The sequence below is a fragment of the Oncorhynchus gorbuscha genome, linkage group LG20, assembly GCF_021184085.1.
Source record: "Oncorhynchus gorbuscha isolate QuinsamMale2020 ecotype Even-year linkage group LG20, OgorEven_v1.0, whole genome shotgun sequence".
Classification (NCBI taxonomy): domain Eukaryota; kingdom Metazoa; phylum Chordata; class Actinopteri; order Salmoniformes; family Salmonidae; genus Oncorhynchus; species Oncorhynchus gorbuscha.
Genome location: NC_060192.1, coordinates 29953794 through 29978758, shown reverse-complemented (window position 1 = coordinate 29978758; position 24965 = coordinate 29953794). Strand labels below are relative to the sequence as shown.

General features: G+C 44.1%; 2 protein-coding genes across 3 annotated transcripts; both read left to right on the top strand.

Moving 5' to 3' along the window:
- On the top strand, positions 1-1904 carry LOC124006885 (cytokine receptor common subunit gamma-like). The gene is made up of 7 exons (XM_046317076.1): positions 1-119; positions 359-525; positions 671-807; positions 942-1113; positions 1212-1311; positions 1471-1555; positions 1683-1904. The coding sequence occupies exons 1-7, from the start codon at positions 1-3 to the stop codon at positions 1902-1904; spliced, it is 1002 nt and encodes a 333-aa protein (XP_046173032.1).
- A 1695-nt stretch (positions 1905-3599) lies between these two features.
- On the top strand, positions 3600-24942 carry dpp3 (dipeptidyl-peptidase 3). Of its 2 annotated transcripts, none has more exons than XM_046317993.1 (18): positions 3600-3741; positions 14457-14787; positions 15071-15160; positions 15261-15398; positions 15547-15621; positions 15877-15970; positions 16090-16220; positions 19578-19708; positions 19810-19868; positions 19978-20172; positions 20736-20848; positions 21097-21189; positions 21449-21511; positions 22864-22988; positions 23112-23232; positions 23460-23639; positions 23773-23935; positions 24123-24942. In XM_046317993.1, the coding sequence occupies exons 2-18, from the start codon at positions 14518-14520 to the stop codon at positions 24263-24265; spliced, it is 2184 nt and encodes a 727-aa protein (XP_046173949.1). In that variant the 5' UTR covers positions 3600-3741; positions 14457-14517; the 3' UTR covers positions 24266-24942. The 2 variants fall into 2 exon arrangements, with proteins under 2 accessions (XP_046173949.1, XP_046173948.1); XM_046317992.1 differs by lacking the exon at positions 3600-3741 and adding an exon at positions 11425-11532.
- Positions 24943-24965: the final 23 nt, after the last annotated feature.

The following is a 24965-nucleotide window of genomic DNA, read 5'->3' as shown; positions in this document are numbered from 1 at the left end:
ATGGAAATTTCTGATGCTTTTGCAGATGTAAACTGCCTGATCATTGACCTGGATTATGTCAACTGCACCTGGAGTGAACAGGGGAGTCCAGAGGTCAACTACAACTTCTTCCACAAAAGGTTAGTGCAATGGCAGTACCCTGTCTTACTTTCAACATATGTGTTGGGCGATGGGTGTTGAGCTCTTTGGTACAAAATGCTTGCCGTGCATCAATGTGATGGATGCTACACATTGTTTGTGGTTGAAGTGAGTGAGTTTCCTCCTTGAAAGGGATTTCGAGACCTAGAGAGATGTGATAGTGACTGTCAAATCTTTGGTACTAATTCTCATCCATCAATTTCACATGGTATGTGTTTAGGTTCATCAAAGGTAATATGGAGGAGTGCACAACATATCTCCAGGAGGAGAGTTATGCTGTGGGATGTAGACTGTCCTATGACAAGTCTGACAGGTTTAGAACACTGACAACCAAGCTGGTCCATCAGAACAACAGTTATGTGCAGGACCATAACCTGAAAAGCATGGGTAGGTTATTTTTCTCAATCAAATCAGAACCTTACATACAGAACAGCATGTAACATGAAGAGCAATAGTCATCTTTAGGCTTTTTAACGTGTGTTTTTCATTTGATGTGTCGTTAACATTTGACCCTCCTTAACGCTTTTTCTAGTGAAGCTTTACCCTCCTGTCAACCTGTCAGTTGAGATGAACAAAGACCCAGAGCTGAATCTGTACTGGAACAACAGCAAGAACACCTTATGCATTGAGAGTGAAGTTCGCTACAGAATAAACGGCGACAAGTGGAAGGTGGGCATGGATCAGGACTCAGGAGTTGGACCACTGTTTGGACACTAGACTACTGGTCATTTTTCAACAAAATGCTGGACAAATCTTTGAAAAAAACTCTCTCTCTCCTCTACTCTCTTTGTTCCTTTCTTCAGACATCTACTCCAAGCAAGGAACAGAAGTATGCTGTGGCTTTCCCGTTAAAGAGCAGTCGGTATGAGTTTCAAGTGAGAGCACGAGTAAATGACATGTGTGGTGAGTCCAAGTTCTGGAGTGAATGGAGTCAGCCTATTCAATGGGATTCCAGGAAGGGAAATAACATCACAGGTAAATACATACAAAATCTCTGCTTTGCTTTATGGTTATAAAGTAGTGCTCAGACTTCTGTCAGGACTTTGTTAGGTCAACCTTTCTCTTTGGCCTAGAAATATCTGGCAGCTCAATGTCTGTGTGGAAGCCAGTATTGTCATTAGTGGGTACCATGACACTCTTCATATTGGCCTGCATGCTGGTCTACAGGGAAAGGTGGGTTTGCCAACAGAAGTGAACGCCACACTTAGGCCCCAAATAAAGACTAAAATCAAGGGGTATAGTTTACATGAGAAAAAAATCAAAGTCCCCTCCGTTCTTCCTCTGAAAAAAAAGTGATACTCTTGATTCTGAACTGACCCCATCTCTTTGTAGAGAACGACTGAGATTCATCCTCATTCCCATTGTGCCTAATCCAGGAAAGAACCTGAAGGACCTTCTTGACAAGGACACTGTAGAGGTACTATTTATCACTGATGGCTCTTTACCATTCACTGCACTTCATTATAATCTTTGTATCTTACAAGTGGTACTGTTATCTACAGTGTAAATCAAATCTCTTATTACATAACCTCTAACCTTTGAAGGCCTGGCTTCACATCTCCGAAGGTGTTTGCTTCCAGTCTAACTTCACTGAGCTTGTCTGTCCTGTTCGTGAGTACAGTCTGGTTGCCCAAACTGGCAGCGTCAGTGAATCTGAGAGCAACTTCTCCATCCTAACAGACCAGTCAGATTGCCTGTCCACGTGCTCCTCCTCAGCTTCCACTTTTCCTGTCACAAGTGAAAATGAACAAGCTGGTATTGAATGATAGTTCCAAAGGTCTAATAATGCTTCATAATTTGTTTTACAATACAAAACATCCACATATAAACTACAACATACAGACACACACAAATATCCACAACATCACCCCTGCCCAGACAACACCTGTTCACACCCCCACCTCCAGCATCACTCTCTGCCACATGGCCTTAAACTGCCCCATTTTGTTTCTCTCTATCACCCACGCACTTTCAACATTCAGTTAAAGAATTGGACCTTTCCATTGTGTAAACGATGGAGGATTAGTTAATTTCCAGTTTAAGCACAGGTTTTTTGAAGATGATTGACAAGAAAAGTATTGTCCAGCCCATCTGGTATCTCATTGCACTCTCATACGCCATGTCTGGAAATATGCAGAGGGATTAAAAGTACATTTACATTGTCACACTTCTGACAGCCAACATTCTAACTCTGCACATAATTTTTGTGCTGCAGATTCTATACATTAGTTTATACTGGATTAAGCATACATTTATCTTAACAGTCATTTCATTAGTTTGTTCCAACATTCCCTCCATCTTGTGCCAATGTCAGTTATTTTTAAGTCTTGGTTCCAATAGTTTCTATTTGTTGTTGTTGCTCTATAGCGCATGTCAAACTCATTCAACGGAGGGCTGAGTGTCTGCGGGTTTTTGCCCCTCCCTTGGACTTGATTGATGATATAAGGTCACTGATTAGTAAGGAACTCCCCTCCCCTGGTTGTCTAGGGGGGCTGGGACCGAGTTTGGAAACCCTGCAGTAGGCAACCCTGTTCCTGGAATGCCACAGGTACTGCAGGATTTTGTTCCAACTAGGCACTACGCCTGACCAACTGAGCTAATTGATTAGTTCAATGATTGCCCAAATTCAACACACCTGATCTTCCAACTCAGTTAAATCAAAGACATGATCCAGGACCAGGGTTGCCTACTCCTGGGATACTGAATAAATTGTTAAGCCAGACAAAATTGATTCACTGTTTAATGGATTTCCCCCCCAGAAAAGTGAGGCGAGTGAGCAAAAAAGAACAAACTGGTGGATAAGAAATAACAGGACTTTATCACATTGTCCTAGGTGCTTGTGCAGGTTCTAGGCCTAATGTGGCTTCAAGAGTAATTCCATGCGAAAAGAATGCAGATGTTACAATGTTGTGATAATCATGAGAAATGAAACAATGTGAAGAGAAGCTTGTGACAGTTTCTTTATTCCTGGAAAATAAAAGTGCAATCCAATCTCGTAATTTAATGTGACGCATCCGGTAATGTCAATCAAGAATTGTAATCAAATTAATCATGTTTTTGTATAATGAATTCATTACCTGAATGCATCTCTATAGCCTATAGGCGTTAACAAAATATTCATACTGATATGATTAGGCCTCTCAGACTATTATGCCTAGTAGAAAGAGGGTCAATCTTTCAGGTCAAAAAAAAAAAAAACATAAATCCAGCCATAGAGTATAGCCTATCATCATCAAAATAAAAATGTTAACATGCACAATTAGAACTCAAACACAATTAGAGCAAGCTTAACTAATTTCGAGCCCAGTAACTTTGCTCACCGCATCCTCCTTTGATTGTCTCGTCTGGCTGCCACGAAAAGCTCCTCCTACCTTGGAGACAGTCGATAACATCATCGTGGAGCTGCTGATCTGCACGAAGTGTGTGCGTGCAACTGGCGAAGTACTTTGCTGGACATGCTAGCTGTTCTCGGCAGCGCATCATCACTTCAAACGCATTACGTCTTGGTGTTACTTCAAACGCATTCCGTCTTGGTGTTACTTCAAACGCATTCCGTCTTGTGGTTATCGGTTTGCCTACTACTACTGGTAGTACCGGTAAAATGTAAGTTACGAATCGCAAATCACCATACAGCTGACACTTCGATTTCATCAATTTTGACTTCACTTTGGTTGTCACAAATACGATCAGCTTACACTGTGTCTTTGCTGATGAATGTCCAGATATCTGTCAATTGGTTCAATGACATTGTTGTTTCGGCTGACAATCGCTTCTAAATTATCTGAAAAGTATGCATTAAACGACTGTTTGTTTATAATGAGGGACGTTGCACGTTTAACCTGGACACAAATAGTATTTATTTGTTCAGCCATGATGGCATGTGCAAGTGGGTTTGACTGTCCAATCTGATGCTCGAACATGATCTGAGCGCGTGATGTTGCTGTTTGGTGTCTTGTATGGAGGGCCAAGATGACCCCCAAAAATAAATGAAAACATAAATACATCTATTTCTGGCCACCTTGGTCCTCCATAGTCTAGGTCTTTAATTGAAAGTAAAAAAAAACAAAACCTACAGACACTAGGCCCTCTGTGGAATGAGTTTGACACACATGCTTAGCTATCAGTCTCAGATCCAGAGTGAATGCATACATTTTCATACTGTCATAAGTTTCATTGGGCTTAATTTGTTTGGTTATTTTACTCTTAAACTTCAATACATTTCTCTGTGAATTGTGTTTGAGTTCAAACTGTGTCATTTATATTATATTTAGTTGGTTTTATCCTTTTCCCCTGCTCTCTTGAGGCTCCCCAGGGGTGAGAATGTCAGACTAGACTGGGCTCTGACAAAGACAAAAATATCAGTAGACCACAGCAGAAAAATGTTAATCTGATGTTTGTGGTGTTTGAATCCAGAATGGGCATACCCAGACCCAGAGCAATATAGACTCTGGGCATACCCAACACCAGAGTCACTAAAATAGAATGATGAGATGCTTGTGTTTCCACTCTAACTGTTGTCCACAGAGCAGAACGGCGGACTGTCAAGCTCTTGCGGTCCCCTGTCTTCCTCTTTTTTGGATTGATGGATATATCTCATTCTTTGAATACTTTTTAAAATATTAGATGAGGGGCGTTGACGTCAACCGCCTGTATATATAATGAACCTGGACTTCCTGATGGGCCGCCCCCAGGTGGTGAGGGTAGGCAAAAACACATCCTCCATGGTTGCCCTCAACATGGGGGCACCTCAGGGGTGAGTGCTTAGTCCTCTCCTGTACTCCCTGTTCACCCTTGACTGCGTGGCTGTGAACGACTCCAACACCATCATTAAGTTTGCCGACGACACAACGATGAGACTATTGGGAGGGGGTCAGAGACCTGGCAGTGTGGTGCTACGACAACAACCTCTCCCTCAACGTCAGGAAAATAAAGGAGCTGAGCATGCACCCATTTACACCGACAGGGCTGTAGTGGAGGGGATCGACAGCTTCAAGTTCCTCTGTGTCCACATCACTAAGGACCTATCATGGTCACAATACACCAACACAGTCGTTAAGAGGACATGTCTTCCCTCTCAGGAGGCTCTAAAAAGGTTTGGCATGGGCCTCAGATCCTCAAAGTTATACAACTGCACCAACGAGAGCATCTTGACTGGCTGCATCACCACTTGGTATGGCTACTGCTTGGCATCTGACCGCAAGACACTACAGAGCGTATTGCATACGGCCAGTACATCACTGGTGCAGAGCTCCCTGCCATCCAGGACCTCTATACCAGGCGGTGTCAGAGGAAGGCCCAGCCACCCAAGTCATAGACTATTCTCTCTGCTACCTCAAGGCAAGCGGTACCGGAGTGCCAAGTCTGGGACAAAAATGCTCCTGCACAGCTTCTACCCCCAAGCCATAAGACCTCTGTTTGTTATATATCATGATTACCTAGTCACTTTTACCCCTAACCTACATGTACATATTACCTCAATTACTTCAACTACCTCGTACCAACTAACTCTGCATTGTTGGGAAAGGGCTCATAAGTCCGCATTTCACGGTAAGGTCTACTATACCTGTTGTATTCAGCACATTGTGACAAATAACATGCGATTTGATTTAGACCCTCTTATACCGGGACAACTCCGGTATAATTTTTTTGTTCTCAAAGTTGCCATGATGTCACGTGCATCACCCTTAGATCAGTACACTCATAACGACTTAAGGCATTACAAAACTTCTATTATATAAAATAAACCTCACATATCAAAATAGCAGTGCATGGAGGTGAGGAGCTGTCATTCTGAAGTTTAGGGGCGATGAGTCCGATAAAGTTGACGGCTGTGATAAAAGAGTTGATGGGGAAGTTGTCAATGCTAAAGTGTTAAGAGATGGGAGCTTGTTGGTGTTCATGTTGGCGCAGAGGGAAAAAGCTCAGAGTTAAGCAAATAGGGAAGTGTAAAGTGGTGTGGAGCAGCTGGACTGATCAAGCAGTGGATTAAAGGGGTGATAACAGGAGAGGTGTGGAGCAGCTGGACTGATCAAGCAGTGGATTAAAGGGGTGATAACAGGAGAGGTGTGGAGCAGCTGGACTGATCAAGCAGTGGATTAAAGGGGTGATAACAGGAGAGGTGTGGTGCAGCTGGACTGATCAAGCAGTGGATTAAAGGGGTGATAACAGGAAGGTGTGGTGCAGCTGGACTGATCAAGCAGTGGATTAAAGGGGTGATAACAGGAGAGGTGTGGTGCAGCTGGACTGATCAAGCAGTGGATTAAAGGGGTGATAACAGGAGAGGTGTGGTGCAGCTGGACTGATCAAGCAGTGGATTAAAGGGGTGATAACAGGAGAGGTGTGGAGCAGCTGGACTGATCAAGCAGTGGATTAAAGGGGTGATAACAGGAGAGGTGTGGAGCAGCTGGACTGATCAAGCAGTGGATTAAAGGGGTGATAACAGGAGAGGTGTGGTGCAGCTGGACTGATCAAGCAGTGGATTAAAGGGGTGATAACAGGAGAGGTGTGGAGCAGCTGGACTGATCAAGCAGTGGATTAAAGGGGTGATAACAGGAGAGGTGTGGTGCAGCTGGACTGATCAAGCAGTGGATTAAAGGGGTGATAACAGGAGAGGTGTGGAGCAGCTGGACTGATCAGCAGTGGATTAAAGGGGTGATGGAGGTGTGGAGCAGCTGGACTGATCAAGCAGTGGATTAAAGGGGTGATAACAGGAGAGGTGTGGAGCAGCTGGACTGATCAACAGTGGATTAAAGGGGTGATAACAGGAGAGGTGTGGAGCAGCTGGACTGATCAAGCAGTGGATTAAAGGGGTGATAACAGGAGAGGTGTGGAGCAGCTGGACTGATCAAGCAGTGGATTAAAGGGGTGATAACAGGAGAGGTGTGGAGCAGCTGGACTGATCAAGCAGTGGATTAAAGGGGTGATAACAGGAGAGGTGTGGAGCAGCTGGACTGATCAAGCAGTGGATTAAAGGGGTGATAACAGGAGAGGTGTGGAGCAGCTGGACTGATCAAGCAGGGAAGCAGTGGATTAAATGGGTGATAACAGGAGGGCATGTCGGTGTTGTCACTGAAGAGGAGAGCAACAACTTGAGAGGAGGAGTTCTAGTGAATGTTCAAAGATTTCCAGCAACTAGGGATGGGGATAGGGGTGGAGTTAGGGATGGGGATAGGGGTGGAGTTAGGGATGGGGATAGGGGTGGAGTTAGGGGTGGATAACCTGTCTATTCTGTTACACTTCAAGGATAGGGTACTGCCAAATAAAGAAACCCTTAGGATATATGAGACATTATGTGAGGGTGTGTGTCCCGAAGCCTTTAAGATGTTATAACTGACAGAGGGCATGTGGCAACAGCCTGTAAAGAGAACAAGAGGTGTGCCAGGTATGGAGGGGAGCATGAGTATGGGAAGTGTGGGGATGGGGGGGGAGGTGTAAAAGATGAATGAAAATGTCAAAGTGATGGAAAATCAGATAGAAATGAAATCTCTGGTAAGCCTGAATGACAGCCAAGGGACCAGGAATGATGTAGCCACAGGGAAAGAGTCTGCCTTGAACCTCACTCTCGTATCTAGTGCAATGGCAGGAATCGGAGTGGTAGTTAAGGGAGGAGTCGACAGCAGGGAGTGATTATTACCCCATAGTATGCACAGTAGGCCAGAGGGAGGAGGAGGTGTCAGTGGATGGAGTAGGCAGGTGGTTGTTTGTTAGGGCAAAGTGGGATGAGTTTCAGCAGCTCAGTGAGCAGGTGATGAATGGGTGGATATGAGAGGGGATGTGGATAGTATGAATAACTGGGTGAGAACAGCGTTAGTGGGGGTAGCTACTGAGGATATACCTAAGAGTTCAGGGAGGAGGAGGAGGAAAACAGTCCCGTGGTGGACGGAGGAGTGTGGGGAAATGGTGAGGAGTAGGAACAGGGCATTTAGAGTACTGAAAAGGACACATAACTTCCAACATCTGATTCAGTATAAGCAGGCCCAGGCCCCGGTGAGGAGAACTACCCGTCAGGCAATGAGGTCATGTTGGCGTCAGGTTCTGTGACACCATTGGAAGGGCAACATTTATGGGGGATTATTAAGAGGATGAGAGGGGTCACAAGGGTTGTGGGATTATCCAGTGTTGACGAGTGGGAAGGATGTGGCGGTAACAGATGAGGAGAAGGCAGAGATGATGGTCAAAGCGTTTGTCCAAACTCATAGCTCTGACAAATGGTCAAAGGAGGGGCAGAGCGGGAGAGCGCGAACAAGAGAGGAGCACCCTGGAGTGCTGGATAGGAGAGAGGATGTAAATGATGTGTTGAATGCACCATTTGCCATGGAAGAGATGAACAGGGCAATAGGTAAGGCTGGGTTAACTTCACCTGGGAAAGATGAGGTGTGCTATGTTATGCTGACCCATCTTAGTGATGAGGCACTGGATAAGGTATTGGTGTTGTACAACAGAGTGTGGGAGGCGGAGAAACTACCAGACAGCTGGAGGAGGCAGTAGTGGTACCAATCTGGACGCAAGGGAAGGACCCAACTAGGCCAACAAGCTATCGGCCAGTAACTTTAACATCACATGTATGTAAGATTATGGAACGTACAGTATGATTACGGAGAGGCTAACTTACTTCCTGGAGAGCAGGGGGCTAGTATCATTAGAGTGGATTTAGGAAGGGGAGTGTGACTATGGACCCAGTGCTCTGCTTAGAAGCAGAGGTCAGGAAGGCTCAGATGAACAAGGAGACTGTTGTAGCTGTCTTTGGGGTCCTTCTGTAGCTCAGTTGGTAGAGCATGGCGCTTGTAACGCCAGGGTAGTGGGTTCAGTCCCCGGGACCACCCATACATAAAATGTATGCACACATGACTGTAAGTCGCTTTGGATAAAAGCGTCTGCTAAATGGCATATATTATATATTATATTATGTGAAGAAGGCATATGATATGTTAATCAGGCTTGAAATTTTGGGGGTAGGAGGAAGAACGTACAACTGGATAAAGGATTTTCTGTTTGGAAGGTCTATCCAGGTGAGGGTGGGGAAGCTACCTGGTGGATAACGGTACACCACAGGGGAGCGTGATTAGTCCACTGTTGTTCTCAATCATGATCAATGATGTTTACTCTCAGGTACAGATGGATATTGGGAGGTTGTTATTTGCAGATGATGGGGCCTTATGGGAGAGTGGAAGAAATGTGCCATACATAGTCAGGAAGGGACAGGAAGCAATTGATGAGGTAGAGCGGTGGGGATTCAGGTTCTCTGTAGAGAAAACAGTGTTCTTTTCCAGGAGGAAGGTGGGAGATGAGGTATGCTTGAGGTTATATGGGAGAAACTTGGAGAGGATGGGGAAATTCAGGTTCCTTGGGGTATACTTTGACACTAGACTGACTTGGGCAGAACACATTGAGAGAGTGGTGGGAAAGTGTAAGAAGGTGCTAAATGTGATGCTCTGTCTGACGGGGAAGGAGTGGGGGGGCTGGGTGTTCCTCATTGAGGACCATGTATGTTGCATTGATCCGATGTGTAGTAGACTATGGCAGTATACAGTATGTTTTAGCAGCCCAGACCTCATTGTCATATAGGGGCAGGGACTCAGAATATATAAGGGCACAAGGCGAGACTCAAATGCAGACACAGGAGGCAGAGCTCCAATATTTATTATAACAAAGGGAGTCGGTCAGGGACAGGCGAGAGTTCATAAACCAGGTCAGAGTCCAAACAGTATCAGACAATAGGTTGTTTCGAGGTCAGGCCAGGCAGGGGTCAGAAACCAAATCTGAGTCCAAAAACAGTACAAGGGGATAGGCAGGATGATAGTCAGAACAGGCATGTGGATTCGGAGTCACGACAGGCAAGGGTCGAAACCAGGAGGACTAGAAACAGAGACTGGTAAAAATAGCAACAAGAAAAACTGCTGGCTGACTTGGCAAAACAAGACGAACTGGCACAGAGAGACAGGAAACACAGGGATATATACACCGGGCATAATAAGCGACACCTGGAGGCGGTGGAGACAGTCATAAGAACAGGTGAACCAGATCAGGGTGTGACAAAATATGTAGTGGGGCGTTTCGAACGTCCCCAGTGGCTGCACTACAGGTGGAGATGGGGGATATGCCTTTGCAGATTAGGAGACAACAGCTGGCAATGAATTATTGGGTATACCTACAGGGACATGGGGTGTCTCATCCTGCGAAAGTGATTTTACAGGCATGCTGGGATGATGAGTAAGGACAGGACGTACTGGGTCATTATTTGTAGTGCAGGAATGTGTGGTGGCAGTCAGGAAACGTATTACAGATCACCTGGCTGTATATGCGGCGGAGCTAATGGCCATACTGTTGGCCTTGTAGTGGGTGGAGGACGTCAAGCCAGACAGAGTAGTTATTTCCTCTGATTCATGTGCAGTGTTGATGAGTCTGCAGTCCTTTAGCTCACGTAGCAGACAAGACCTGCTTTGTGATGTACTACAAACCCATGGCAGGATTAGACAGATGGGTAAACAGATAAAGGGGAACGTGGGTTAGAGAGGAACGAGGCAGTTGATGTACTTTTTAAACAAGCACTTAGTAGTGGGGATGTTGTTGTAGTTTCAATGAGAAAGGCAGAGGCAATATGCCTGATATGGACAGTGATGGTGCAGAGATGGCAGGAGCAGTGGAATAGAGATACTAAAAGCAGGCATTTATTTCAAGTACAGAGGAAAGTTGGGGAGGATGGCAGGAAGGAACAGAAGAGAGGCTATTTTTACAAGAAGGTGGGACAAGCTGGTTGAATAAGACTTTAAATGTGATAGGAAAGCATCCAACAGGAAATGGTGATTAATGTCAGGAAATGGTGATTAATGTCAGGAAATAGAGACTGTGGAGCATGTATTGCTACAGTGTGGGCAGTATCAGAGGGGAAAAGATAGGCTGAGATCTAGTATGAGGGAGAAGAGGATACAATAAATTAGTTTAGAGTATATTGAATAGATATAGTCTCAAAAATGTTGTTTTTCTTTTTTAAGAGCAACTGGGCTGGCAGGTAGGATTTGGTTTGGGAGACTGAGTGGGCAGTGGTTTAAGACATTGTATTACAGTGCTAGAGGTGTCACTACTGACCTGGGTTCAATCCCGGGCTGTATCACAACCGGCCATGATCGGGAGTCCCGATCGGTGCACAATTGGCCCAGGGTAGAATGTCATTGTAAATAAGAATTTGTTCTTAACTGATTTGCCTAGTTAAATAAAAACTGTTGATCAATGTCCCTAGTCCAACACTCCAGTACAGCAGGGGGCGGTAATGTACCATAACTTTGGATTAAACCCCCCAACAAAGAAGACAGGCGGGCTTGGCATTGAACGAACATAGGAAGTGAATTTGAGAGTGAGATTGCAATTTGACGTTCAGACGTGTCCACAAATAATCAGGTAGTGTAGCCTAATACAAACTTGATTTAACGGCAACAAAAATACACCATAATCACTGCTGGATGTTTCTTTGTAACCCGATTAAAGGCTTGCGTATTGTGAATGTACAGTAGCAAGCGACAGAGGATTTACTCACTCAATGTTAGCTAGCCGGCTGACTAGCTAGCTAAGGTTAGCTGTTAGCCAGGGGTGTATTCATTACGGAAACCGTTTACTGTTTAAGAGCCAAACCGAGAAAATGGAACGAAACAGAGAGGGACCTTAACCCTCGTTTGCATTCACAAAACGTTTTGTTAATAGACGAAACTTTTGCAACAGAATCGGCGTAATGATTACACCCCAATACATAGCGGTAACTGGATAACTAGCTACCGGCTGCTACCATGTTCCGCTATTACTATAACGTTATATAAGTTAAAAAGTGTATGTTTTCGAATGAACACCGGCGTTACGAATGGTCTTTTTCGCGGCAATCTATATTGCAAAATCTGGAGTTTATCCTAGGTAGCTAGTACCTTAATGTTTTTTTGAACCAACCCATTCGCTCCCACTGGCTAACCTAGCTAGCTTGTTGTTGCCATCCTGTCCTGTAGGTGTGATGTTTGGATGTACCGATCCTGTGCAGGTGTTGTTACACGTGGTCTGCCTCTGCGAGGACGAACAGCTGTCCGTCCTGTCTCCCTGTAGCGCTGTCTTAGGCGTCTCACAGTACGGACATTGCAAATTATTGGCCTGGCCACATCTGCAGTCCTCATGCCTCCTTGCAGCATGCCTAAGACACATTCATGCAGATGAGCAGGGACCCTGGGCATCTTTCTTTTGGTGTTTTTCAGAGTCAGTAGAAAGGCCTCTTTTGGTATCCTAAGTTTTTATAACTGTGACCTTAATTGCCTACAGCTTACACTGTTAGTGTCTTAATGACCGTTCCACAGGTGCATGTTCATTAATTGTTTGGTTCATGGGAAACAGGATCTAAACCCTTTACAATGAAGTTCTGTGAAGTTATTTGGATTTTTACAAATTATCTTTGAAAGACAGGATCCTGAAAAAGGGACGTTTCTTTTCTTACTGAGGGTGCAATTTAGAAATTTGGTTGTTCATCAGCAGTTACTCAATACCATTGTCAGCAAAAAAAAAAAATTGTTTCCTAAGTTAGTCTAGGGGCCAGCTATCTAAACTTGTAGTAAGCATGGTTGAATTATAGACCTGGGTGGGGCCCATTTGATAATCCGTTATATTTAAAACGGTGAACATTTTCGTCAACCCTTTTGCAAAATGTGTAGAATTGCCGGAAATTAGCTGAAAAACTGCACATTTTTCTCTATTCCGTGGCAAAATGAGTAGAATTGCATGAAATTCGTTAGAAAAATTCTAAATCTTCTCTCCGCCCCATTGCAAAATGTGTACATTTGCAGGAAATTAACTTTAAAAATGTTTTAATCTTCGCTGTCACGAGGGGAGCTTTCAAAATATTTCTCGGAAAGTGAGGGTTCCATTTTTTTGTGGCTCCCACCTCCATCAAAGTTACCCATCCCCGATCCAAACCGCTGTGAAATATATTTTCCATAACCAAAAATATTGTATTTTCAGCTGTGTGAAGCTTGTCTACAAAACTGAAAGTAAAAGCTAAACTTAAAAACAGGAAGCATAGAAATAGCCCCCATAGAACAGATCTACCACTTTTTAGACTTGCTTTCAATGAGAATGACAGATTTCTAACTCACATTTCTATGTGAATTTGGTCAGGTCACCCAAAAAGTTACATATTTTAGTTGTATGCGTGTGTCTACACTTGACACTTACATGTGACTTCCACAATTAGAGTCAAAGATCGGGTCTAGTCGCATTGTGGTTGGATCAGAGTGGCAGGTAGCCTAGTGGTTAGAGCGTTGCGCCAGTAACCGAAATGTTGCTGGATCGAATCCCCGAGCTGACAAGGTAAAAATCTATCGTTCTGCCCCTGAACAAGGCAAGAATTTGTTCTTAACTGACTTGCCTAGTTAAATGTAAAAAGAAATATTTAAAAAATTGTTCAGATCTGGTTGACAACTTCAGGTAGTGGTCAGGGACACATTGTGTCCAGCTTTCCTATCAGTCTGGACGCAATCAGGCTATCGAAAGCACATACAGTGGGCGACGTCAGCAGTGCTCTGCACACACGTCTCCATAAAATGTGGTTTTGGGAGCAAGAGGCACCTTTTTTCATTAAATGTTGGATGAAATACGTTCCTAGTGTGTGAGGAACGTGTTTGCTGGCTTCATAGAAGAAATTATATCAAAAATATATATTTTTGTTTGGCTAAAGTAGTTGCCATTAAGTTGTGTTATCGGATTTAGCATGTTCCACCATTTGCAGAATGCATACAGGCATTGGAAAAAGGAATCAGGACATAATGTGGACATGGTGCACATTTAAATGCAGCTGACGGATGACGTGTTCGGAATTTCATGATCACAACTCACATGATTAGAATCAAAAGCTGCATGATCTGTCAAGTGTAGACATGGCCTGAGTTACCCTGGAACCGCTGCGAGATATGGTTTGGAAAATGTACCTCAGTCCAGGGATGAGAAATGCATTGTACTCCTAATTGTCCCATTTTCCCAACTGTTACACAGAAGATTTAAAGACTGCTAGTCTTTCTGTAAAACTGTCCTTTTCGTCCTCCTGCTAAGTAGCAGAAGCCACAGCAGCCATGGAATGGCAATGTCAGCCAATCTGCTCCTTCGTTGTTAAACGTGATGTAGCTGTCTAGCTAGTATTGATTGCTTTATCATGCAATGTATTTAGTTAAAGTTACAGCTAGGAAGGATTCTCAGAACTTCTCACCTGATGACTTGAAACAATGTTAGTGTGGAAATGTAACCATACATGTAGAAACATTTCTTGCAGCTAATAATATGCATTTCGTTTACATCTACAGATTCTCAACAGTGAGTGTTGTGTTAAAGAGGCAGCTGCAAGCGTCCAGATTGTTGTTCACCATGGTGGACTCTCAGTACTTCCTCCCCAATGACATTGGGATCTCTGCGCTGGACTGTACTGAAGCTTTTCGCCTGCTGTCCCCTAGAGAAAAGCTGTATGCGCACTACCTCTCCCGGTCTGCCTGGTACGGAGGACTGGCTGTGCTGCTGCAGACCTCGCCTGAGTCTGCCTCCATCTTCGTTCTCTTGCAGAGGCTGTTCCGCAAGCAGCCAGCAGCACAGCTGGAGAGCATGGCCACTGCAGCTGGACTTAGTCCTGAAGAGTACCAGGTCAAGTAATGCACCTGCCTACAGAGCCTTGAGAGAAAAACTGAGTCAAACAATGTTTTCACCATAGAATTTGAATTTGTGTATACACACACACAGTGATGGTAGAGGCTTAGAGTTCCATTAGAATATAGGCTTTAGAGTACAAACTACACCGTGTGTTGAATATGTCACACATCCACTCCACTTGCTCATACTCCCAGCCACTCAGCCTGTTGTAATAAACATGTCTTCTGTAACTCCGCCTGACTAGACAATAATAGCTATTTTTCTTCCGTATTTACAGGCCTTTCTTGTTTATGCTGCTGGTCTCTATGCCAACATGGGAAACTACAAGTCATTTGGAGACACCAAGTTCATTCCCAACCTCCCCAAGGTAGATCATCCTCACTTTTATAACTGAATGTATTATAATAAAAAAAAAGCCTTGACATAATCACGACGGTGGCCTTTAATAACCACTCATTGCGGTATAGGAGAAGCTGAAGGCCCTTGTGTGGCAGAGCCAGGCCTTCCAGGACAGCCCCAGTGAGATGGAGGCCCTGTGGGACAGCTGCTCCACCCTCCTCTTCTCCCTGGAGGACCAACAGAAACAGCTGGGCTTGGGGGACAAAGTGAGAGACTTCATGATGCCAAGCTCTTATCTCACTCATGCCTTATGTGGTGATGGGTTCTCTTATTGGCAGCCTTAGTTGTTTGAATAAATCCTGTATACTGTAGCCTAGGTGTTGATAATGATGTTACTTTATTTCTTGTTCTCAGGGAGTCACCACATACTTCTCAGGGAACTGTTGCTTGGAGGATGCAGAGTTGGCCCAGAAATTCCTGGATTCAAAGGTGTGTATTCAAGTTTGTCTTACGTCTGTGTTATTAGTATTTTAGGATTTAGGCGGCAAGTAGCCTAGTGGTTAAGAACGTTGGGCGTAACAGAAAGGTTGCTGGTTCGAATCCCCAAGCCAACTAGGTTAATAATCATCTGTTGATGTGCCCTTGAGCAAGGCACTTCACCCTAATTGCTCCTGTAAGTCACTCTGGATGAGAGCGTCTGCTAAATGACTAAAATGTGCATTTATATAAGTGTCTCCGTTACAGAACCTGAGTGCCTACAACACACGACTGTTCAAGAACAAATCAGAAGAAGGGAAGGCCCGCTATGAGGTGCGCCTGGCGTCAGCTGTGCAGAAGGGTGAGAGTCCCAGGTCCTTTTTAAAAAGCTCTGCTAATTAAGGAAACACTAGTTATTTTTCTGTTAATGTCAGTAATGCATTCTCTTTATTAAATCCCCTGTATCTGTCTTTGCTGTAGACTGTGCAGTGGATGGGGAGGGAGAAAGCAGGTGTGGCAGATATGACTTTGAGGACTGCGTCTTCATGGTGTCCAGGGGAGACTATGCTTACCTTATGAAGAAAGTGAGTGAAAATCTGGAGAAAGCAAAGGTGAGTTCAAAGACAATATTCTAATTCAAATGTACAGTGCATTCGGAAACTATTCAGACCCCTTGAATTTTTCCACATTTTGTTACGTTACAGCCTTATTCAACATTGGATCAAATTGTTTTTCCCCCTCAATCTACACACTACCCAAGGTTTTTAGACATTCTTGCAAATAAAATAAATGTATACAAGTATTGAGACCCTTTACTCAGTACTTTGTGAAGCACCTTTGGCAGCGATTACAGCCTCAAGTGTTCTTGGGTATGAAGCTTGGCACACTTGTATTTGGGGAGTTTCTCCCATTCTTCTCTGCACATCCTCTCAAGCTCTGTCAGGTTGGATGTGGACCGTTGCGGTTTCATCAGACCAGAGATTCTTGTTTCTCATGGTCTGAGTGTCCTTTAGGTGCCTTTTGGCAAACTCCAAGCAGGCTATCATGTGCCTTTTACTGAGGAGTGGCTTCTGTCTGGCCACTCTACCATAAAGGCCTGATCAGTGCTGCAGAGATGCTTGTCCTTCTGGAATGTTCTCCCATCTCTACAGATGAACTCTACAGCTCTGTCAAAGTGACCATCGGGTTCTTGGTCACCTCCCCTCCCTGACCAAGGCCCTTCACCCTCAGTTGCTCAGTTTGGCCGGGCGGCCAGCTCAAGGAGAAGTCTTGGTGGTTCCAAACTTCTTCCATTTTTAAGAATGATAGAGGCTATTCTTGGGTACCTTAAATTAGAGGTCGACCGATTATGATTTTTTTCAATACCGATTATTGGAGGGCAAAAAAGGCCGATACCGATTGACCGGCCGATTTAAAATAAATAAATATGTGTGTATATATATATATATACACACACACACACACATTTTTGTAATAATGAATGAACAATGAACACTTTTATTTTAACTTAATATAATACATATTATGGGCTTTTGGATGGGTGTTCTTAAGGTGATTCAACAGGTTGGTGGTATGTTTTGATTTAGCCGTTGCTGACCCCATGCTTACCTCTTTATCACAAATAAGACACCTTGCTTTCCCTGGTGCCAATTCCATGTAATAGTCCCACACTGGTGCTCTGCTTTTCTCTGCCATCTGTAAAACACACACAGCTCTGAAGTGACAATGATACTGAAGAGTCTGCTTAGGAGACAAATACTCTCAACTGTTTGAATAAAAATAGAGTTTAAGTTGGCTGTGATGAATGTTGAAAACAAAAACTGTCATTTCTATATGCAGGAAATCCTATTTTAATAATGGACGTGGTAAGAATTGACTACCAAAGTGCGAGTCATAATTCCCATGACACCTTCTAGCGAAATCTGAAAAGCGGTTCCTTCATTAATTTATTCCATAGGATATTTTTAGATTCACTTAAAATAAGGTCTGTGTTTCGTGTAGGCTTACACCACCTTGCCAATTTTATAACTGTGTAGATATCCATAGGACAAGGTAACTCTGATCAATATTGGCTAAATATAAGCGAAGATCATTTTTTTTGTAGAGTGGATTTATGAAAATAGTTTGACAAACGTTACCTTATCCCAGTGAGATTTACACGGGTATCAAAACGCCGAGGTGGTTTAAGTACAAAACACAGACCTTATTTGAAGTAGAACAAGACATTCTGTATGGAAGACATGAACAGAGGCGGTTTAAGCACGAAACAGACCTTATTTGAAGTAGAACAAGACATTCTGTATGGAAGACATGAACAGAGGCGGTTTAAGCACGAAACAGACCTTATTTGAAGTAGAACAAGACATTCTCTATGGAAGACATGAACAGAGGCGGTTTAAGCCTGCACAAAACACAGACCTTATTTGAAGTAGCTCAAGACATTCTCTATGGAAGACATGAACGGTAAAATAACGAAGGAACCCCTTTCATGTTCAGCCACAAGTTATTACAGGAATTACAGCGCGTCAACTATTTCTCTCTAAACCATATACCTTTGACTATTACGAGCCTGCTGCTGCCTACCACCCCTCAGTGAGACTGTTCTATCAAATATCAAATCATAGACCTCACTATAATAAACACACAGAAATACGAGCCTTAGGTCAAATCCGTAAACTATCACCTCGAAAACAAAACGTTTATTCGGTTCCGTATTTTATCGGGTGGCATCCATGAGTCTAAATATTCCTGTTACATTGCACAACCTTCAATGTTATGTCATAATTACGTACAATTCTAGCAAATTAGTTTGCAAAGAGCCAGGCGGCCCAAACTGTTGCATATACCCTGACTCTGTGTGCAATGAACGCAAGAGACGTGACACAATTTCACCTGGTTAATATTGCCTGCTAACCTGGATTTCTTTGAGCTAAATATGCAGGTTTAAAAATATATACTTGTGTATTGATTTCAAGAAAGGCATTGATGTTTATGGTTAAGTACACATTGGAGCAACGACAGTCGTTGATTGTTTTTTTATAAGATAAGTTTAATGCTAGGTTACAACTTACCTTGGCTTACTGCATTCGCGTAACAGGCAGGCTCCTCCTCGTGAGGCAGGTGGTTAGAGCGTTGGACTAGTTAACTGTAAGGTTGCAAGATTGTATCCCCCGAGCTGACAATGTAAAAATCTCTTGTTCTGCATCGTTCCTAGGCAGTCATTGAAAATAAGAATGTGTTCTTAACTGACTTGCCTAGTTAAATAAAGACTACATAAAGGTGTAAAAAAAAAAATCTGAGCCCAAAAATACCGATTTCCGTCGTTATGAAAACTTGAAATCGGGCCCAATTAATCGGCCATTGCGATTAATCGGTCGACCTCTACCTTCAATGCTGCAGACATTTTTTTGTTACCCTTCTTCAGATCTGTGCCTCGACACAGTCCTGTCTCGGAGCTCTACGGACAATTCCTTCGAACTCATGGCTTGGTTTTTGCTCTGACATGCACTGTTAACTGTGGGACCTTTTTATGTAGACAGGTGTGTGCCTTTCCAAATCATGTCCAATCAATAACATTTACCACAGGTGGACTCCAATCAAGTTATAGAAACATCTCAAGGATGATCAATGGAAACAGGATGCACCTGAGTTCAATTTCGAGTCTCATAACAAGGGGTCTGAATACTTATGTAAATAAGGTAATTCTGTTTTTAATACATTTGCAAAAGTTTCTAAAAACCTATTCTCGCTTTGTTATTATTAGTATTGTGTGTAGATTGATGAGGGAAAAAATCTATTTTAGAATAAGGTTGTAATGTAACAAAAATGTAGACAAAGTCAAAGGGTCTGAATACTTTCTGAATGCACTGTTTTTTGTCCCTTTATCAATTAAAAAGTGTTTCAAAACCACTAGTGCATCTTAGAAATGTGTGTTTGGTCTCGTGTCAACGTCTTGTCCTCGATGACAGGACCATGCTGCCAATGAGAACCAGAAGCGAATGCTGGAGGAATATGCACAGAGTTTCACCTTTGGGTCCATAGAGGCGCACAAGGAGGGCTCTCGTTTCTGGATCAAAGACAAGGGACCCATCGTTGAGAGGTGAGAGAGCACTGCCTTCCACGTTTGGCCTTCCACTCAGGATGAAATAAAAGTAGCAATTCCTTAATTTTCTGTTCTTCTTTTTCCCATTTCTCTCCTAGTTATATTGGCTTTATCGAGAGCTACAGGGATCCCTTTGGTTCCAGGGGAGAGTTTGAAGGTACAAATGAAGAGGCAAAGCATGTGTTATCAATATCACCCCTTTTATCATGACATGTTTTGGAAGACTCATTGGTGATCTTATTGGGTTTTGTCTTTGCTTCCCTCAGGCTTTGTGGCTGTGGTGAACAAGGCCATGAGTGAACGCTTTGCTAAGCTGGTGAGCTCAGCCGAGGTGCTGCTGCCAGAGCTGCCATGGCCAAAAGACTTTGAGAAGGACCGTTTCCTCCTGCCAGACTTCACCTCCCTGGACGTACTGACGTTCGCTGGCAGTGGCATTCCAGCTGGCATTAACATTCCCAACTGTGAGTCCCACTTCCAACGGACTCTTTATCTCTTTAATATTGACATGACTGATCCACAGTTTCTTATGGTCTTGGAAGGATCTCTTGATCATCAAATCAAATGTATTTTATATAGCCCTTCTTACATCAGCTGATATCTCAAAGTGCTGTACAGAAACCTAGCCTAAAACCCCAAATAACAAGCAATGCCGGTGTAGAAGCACAGTGACTAGGAAAAACTCCCTAGAAAGGCCCAAACCTAGGAAGAAACCTAGAGAGGAACCAGGCTATGTGGGGTGGCCAGTCCTCTTCTGGCTGTGCCGGGTGGAGATTATAACAGAACATGGCCAAGATGTTCAAATGTTCATAAATTACCATCATGGTCAAATAATAATAATCACAGTAGTTGTCGAGGGTGCAGCAAGTCAGCACCTCAGGAGTAAATGTCAGTTGGCTTTTCATAGCCGATCATTCAGAGTATCTCTACCACTCCGGCTGTCTCTAGAGAGTTGAAAACGGCAGGTCTGGGACAGGTAGCACGACTTCAGCTAAACGTTAACTCTGTGTATCTGATCTGTGTCCAGATGATGACATCAGACAGTCGGAAGGCTTTAAGAATGTCTCCTTGGGCAATGTGCTTGCTGTGGCCTACGCTACCCAGAAGGACAAGCTCACATTCCTGGATGAGGAAGACAAGGTAATGACAAGCTCAGCTTCCTGGATGGTAACGACAAGCTCACTATGACCAAAACTGAAAGCAATTGTCTTGGAATGGTTCTGGACTGTCTGACATGAAAAAAAGCTAGATACATTTGTGGAAAAACATTAAATTAATGTTAAAATCCAGGTCATATGACATTATTGCACAGAACACTATCAAAGATGCAATTTATGTCTCAGTCGGATCTTTTTCAGTTCCTTCAATGGTCGCTCTCTGTCTTTCAGGATATGTACATTAAGTGGAAGGGGCCCTCCTTTGAGGTGCAGGTTGGCCTCCATGAGCTGCTGGGCCATGGCAGTGGGAAGCTCTTTGTCCAGGTGAGCGAGAGCGAGTCCTCTCCATCCATGCTCATGTCATGCATGGTCAGTCTTTGCATCCATAGCCTAGTCTATGCATTTGAGTGCTTACATTTCTCCAGCTCACCCCCCCCCCACGCTGTTTACCATAACAGTGGCCAGGTGGCCGCTTTGCTATTGATTGAACTGCACATTGCTCCTTTGATATCTAAATGTATGGTTTTCAGTTACAGCCATTGTGAATGTTTAAGTGTATCATTATGTGCTGTCACGTGTACAGGATGAGAAGGGGAATTTCAACTTCGAGCAGGATAATGTTCGAAATCCGGAGACTGGAGAACAGGTGAGTCTATACATCAGTCATTTAGTATCCTAAGTTTTCTTAATTCTTTGCTTTGGACTGATTCTGAGACAGCATCATTTATTGTCGGGGTAAAGCACACGACCAGAAAAATGTGGACACCTGCTCGTCAAACATCTCATTCCAGTATCATGGGCATTAATATGGAGTTGCCCCCCCCCCTTGCTACTATAACCGCCTCCACTCTTCTGGGAAGGTTTCCACTAGATGTTGGAACATCGCTACGGGGACTTGCTCCCATTCAGCCACAAGAGCATTAGTGAGGTTGGCACTGTTGTTGGGCGATTAGGCCTGGCTCGCATTCAGTGTTCCAATTCATCCCGAAGATGTTCGATGGGGTTGAGGTCAGGGCTCTGTGCAGGCCAGTCAAGTTCTTCCACATCGATTGCGACTAACCATTTCTGTATGCACCTCGCTTTGTGCACAGCGGCATTGTCTTGCTGAAACAGGAAAGGGCCTTCCCTCAACTGTTGCCACAAAGTTGGAAGCACAGAATCGGCTAGAATATAATTGAATGCTGTAGCATTGATTTTCCTTCACTGGAACTAAGGGGCCTAGCCCAAACCATAAACAGCCCCAGACCATTATCCCTCCTCCACCAAACTTTACAGTTGGCACTATGCATTCGGGCAGGTAGCATTCTCCTGGCCTCCGCCAAACCCAGATTCATCCATCAGACTGCCAGATGGTGAAGCATGGTTCATCACTCCAGAGAATGCGTTTCCACTGCTTCAGAGTCCAATGGCGGCGGGCTTTACACCACTCCACCCAACGCTTGGCATTGCGCATAGTGATCTTAGGCTTGTGTGCAGCTGCTTGGCCATGGAAACCCATTTCATGAAGCTCCCCATGCTTCTTCCAGGGGCAGTTTGGAACTCGGTACTGAGTGTTGCAACTGAGGACAGACCCTTTTATGCGCTTCAGGTCCCATTATGTGTCCCATTATGTGAGCTTGTGTCGCCTACCACTTCGTGGCTGAGCCGTTGTTGCTCGTAGACGTTTCCACTTCACAATAACAGCACTTACGGTTGACCGGGCAGCTCTAGCAGGGCAGAAATGTAACAAACTTACTTGTTGGAAGGGTGGCATCCTATCACGGTGCCACGTTGAAAGTCACTGAGTTCTTCCGTAAGGCAATTCTACTACAAATGTTTGGCTGTGGAGATTGCATGGCTGTGTGTTCGATTTTATACACCTGTCAGCAAACAGCCGAATCCACTCATTTGAAGGGGTGTCCACATACTTTTATATATATATAGTGTATCTATGATCTTGATTTAAGTCTTGAAATTTCTGGTTTAAGTATTGTCTAAAGTATGGTTTATGTGCTTCAGATCACCACCTGGTACAAAGGCAATGAAACATGGGACAGCAAATTTTCCACTATTTCTTGCTCCTATGAAGAGTGCAGGGCCGAGTGTGTGGGGCTTTACCTCTGCCTCAACAAACACGTGCTCAGGTATCTTTACGCAAGTGCACACACACATACTCTGGTACTCACTGAAGCTACATGAATATATAAACAGTGATCTTATATAGGTCAGGATGCTCTAACGAGGATTATGTCCCTGTGGGTTTGCAGTATCTTTGGCCATGAGGACGAGGATGCAAAGGAGGTGGTGTACATCAACTGGCTCAACATGGTGCGAGCTGGCCTACTGGGCCTGGAGTTCTTTACCCCCGAGAGCAAGAGCTGGAGACAGGTCAGCGGAGTTCAGTCCTTTGTATAGTACAGCCTATCATGCTGTCTTTCTTACTCTAAAGCTCTTTTGAATTGCTTTCCCACTGACTGAGCGCTAGTCCCGTGAGCCAGCATGATCTCGCGTGTTTACATGAATGGTTAGCTGCAGTGTTAATCAGTCTGGTAGTATGAGGCTATATGTGACTCCTTGTATCTGTTTGACTGAACCTCCTGTTGTCTCTGTCTCAGGCCCACATGCAGGCTCGCTTTGTGATCCTACGGGTGCTCCTGGAGGCTGGCGAGGGGCTGGTGAACCTGAAGGAGAGCACAGGAAAGGATGGGCGCCCAGATGCCCTCATAACACTGGACCGCAGCAAGGTCCACACTGTGGGCAAAGCTGCCATCGAGAGGTTCCTATGCAAACTACAGGTACAGTCGTAGAAGCCTAGAAAATGTCTTGGTCATGGCTGGGATTACAGGGGTAAATTACCTGCCATTGATATTCAATTTAAAAATCTAATCAAGTCTCCTATTTGACCCATTATAATCCATGTCCCTGCAGGTCATCAAGTCCACAGCTGATGTGGAGGGAGGCAGAGCTCTGTATGAGGGCTACTCAGCTGTGTCAGACACTGGTTCTCACAACTTCCTGCGCCTGCGGGAGACTGTTCTCCTGCGCAAAGAGGCTCGCAAGATGTTTGTTCAGGCCAACACAAGGGTCAAAGGTCAGTCTTTTCCCCCCTGTCCTAATGCCAAGACACACGTCTACATTTTAAATGGCCCTTTATATATCTTCCTACTAAGTGGTCTACTTTCTTGATAATAAGACTTTTTTTTTATCACCCAGCCTAAACCATTCTACTGGCACATACGCCATTGTTGTTCTAAGACTTGATGTATTGTGTGATGCAGGTGAAAGTGTGGAGCTGGTGGAATACGAGGGTAGTGCAGCCGGACTGATCCGCTCCTTCACAGAACGGTTTGCAGATGACGCGGAGGAGGTGGAGGCCCAACTGCTAGAGCTGAACAAGAGGGATGCCCCCTGCTGGTGCTGAGTGAACAGTGCAGATACAGTCAAAGCACTGCTAAGACCCAGACATGCTACTGCCCTGCCCATGCCTGCTTCTGACTGAAACATCCCTGGTCTGTGTGGACTTGTCATAAGAAAGGATCTTTCACTGTCAAATGCCTAAATCAGTCAAGGGTAGAATGCACATGTGGTTATGGCTGTGTAATTGGGAGACATTCAACCCCGAGGCACAGTTTCAAACTACGTTAAGTCCCTATCATTATACAGTTATTTCCCCCTTCCAATATCAGGAAGGATAGGAACAGTGTAAACAATCTAGCGTTGAAAGGACCTAGTGGTAGGAGCTTGAAGTCAGTTTGAAACAAGGCCAGAGTATTAAAAAAAGCTAAGTGACTCAAGGGGACTATACACGGTTCACCAACTGTGTCAATCAAATCCCAACCACAGTCTTATTAAGCTTTTGTTGACACATTTCAATTGCTCTTTGTCTTGACAATGTTCTTTTAATAGAACTCCTTCCAAATAATATTAATCATATGATAAGCTTTTTGTCCCTTGTGTCCAGGGCACTTAAAGCCACCACTGTGACATGGTCAAAGGCAAAGCATTGTCAAAGGGTCCACAGTACTGTAAGTCTCTCTTGGTTTGGTTGTTGAGAAGCAACCTATACAAAAATACATTTGATTAAAACAATAAGAGAGATGTCTGTTTTTTGTTATGAAAAA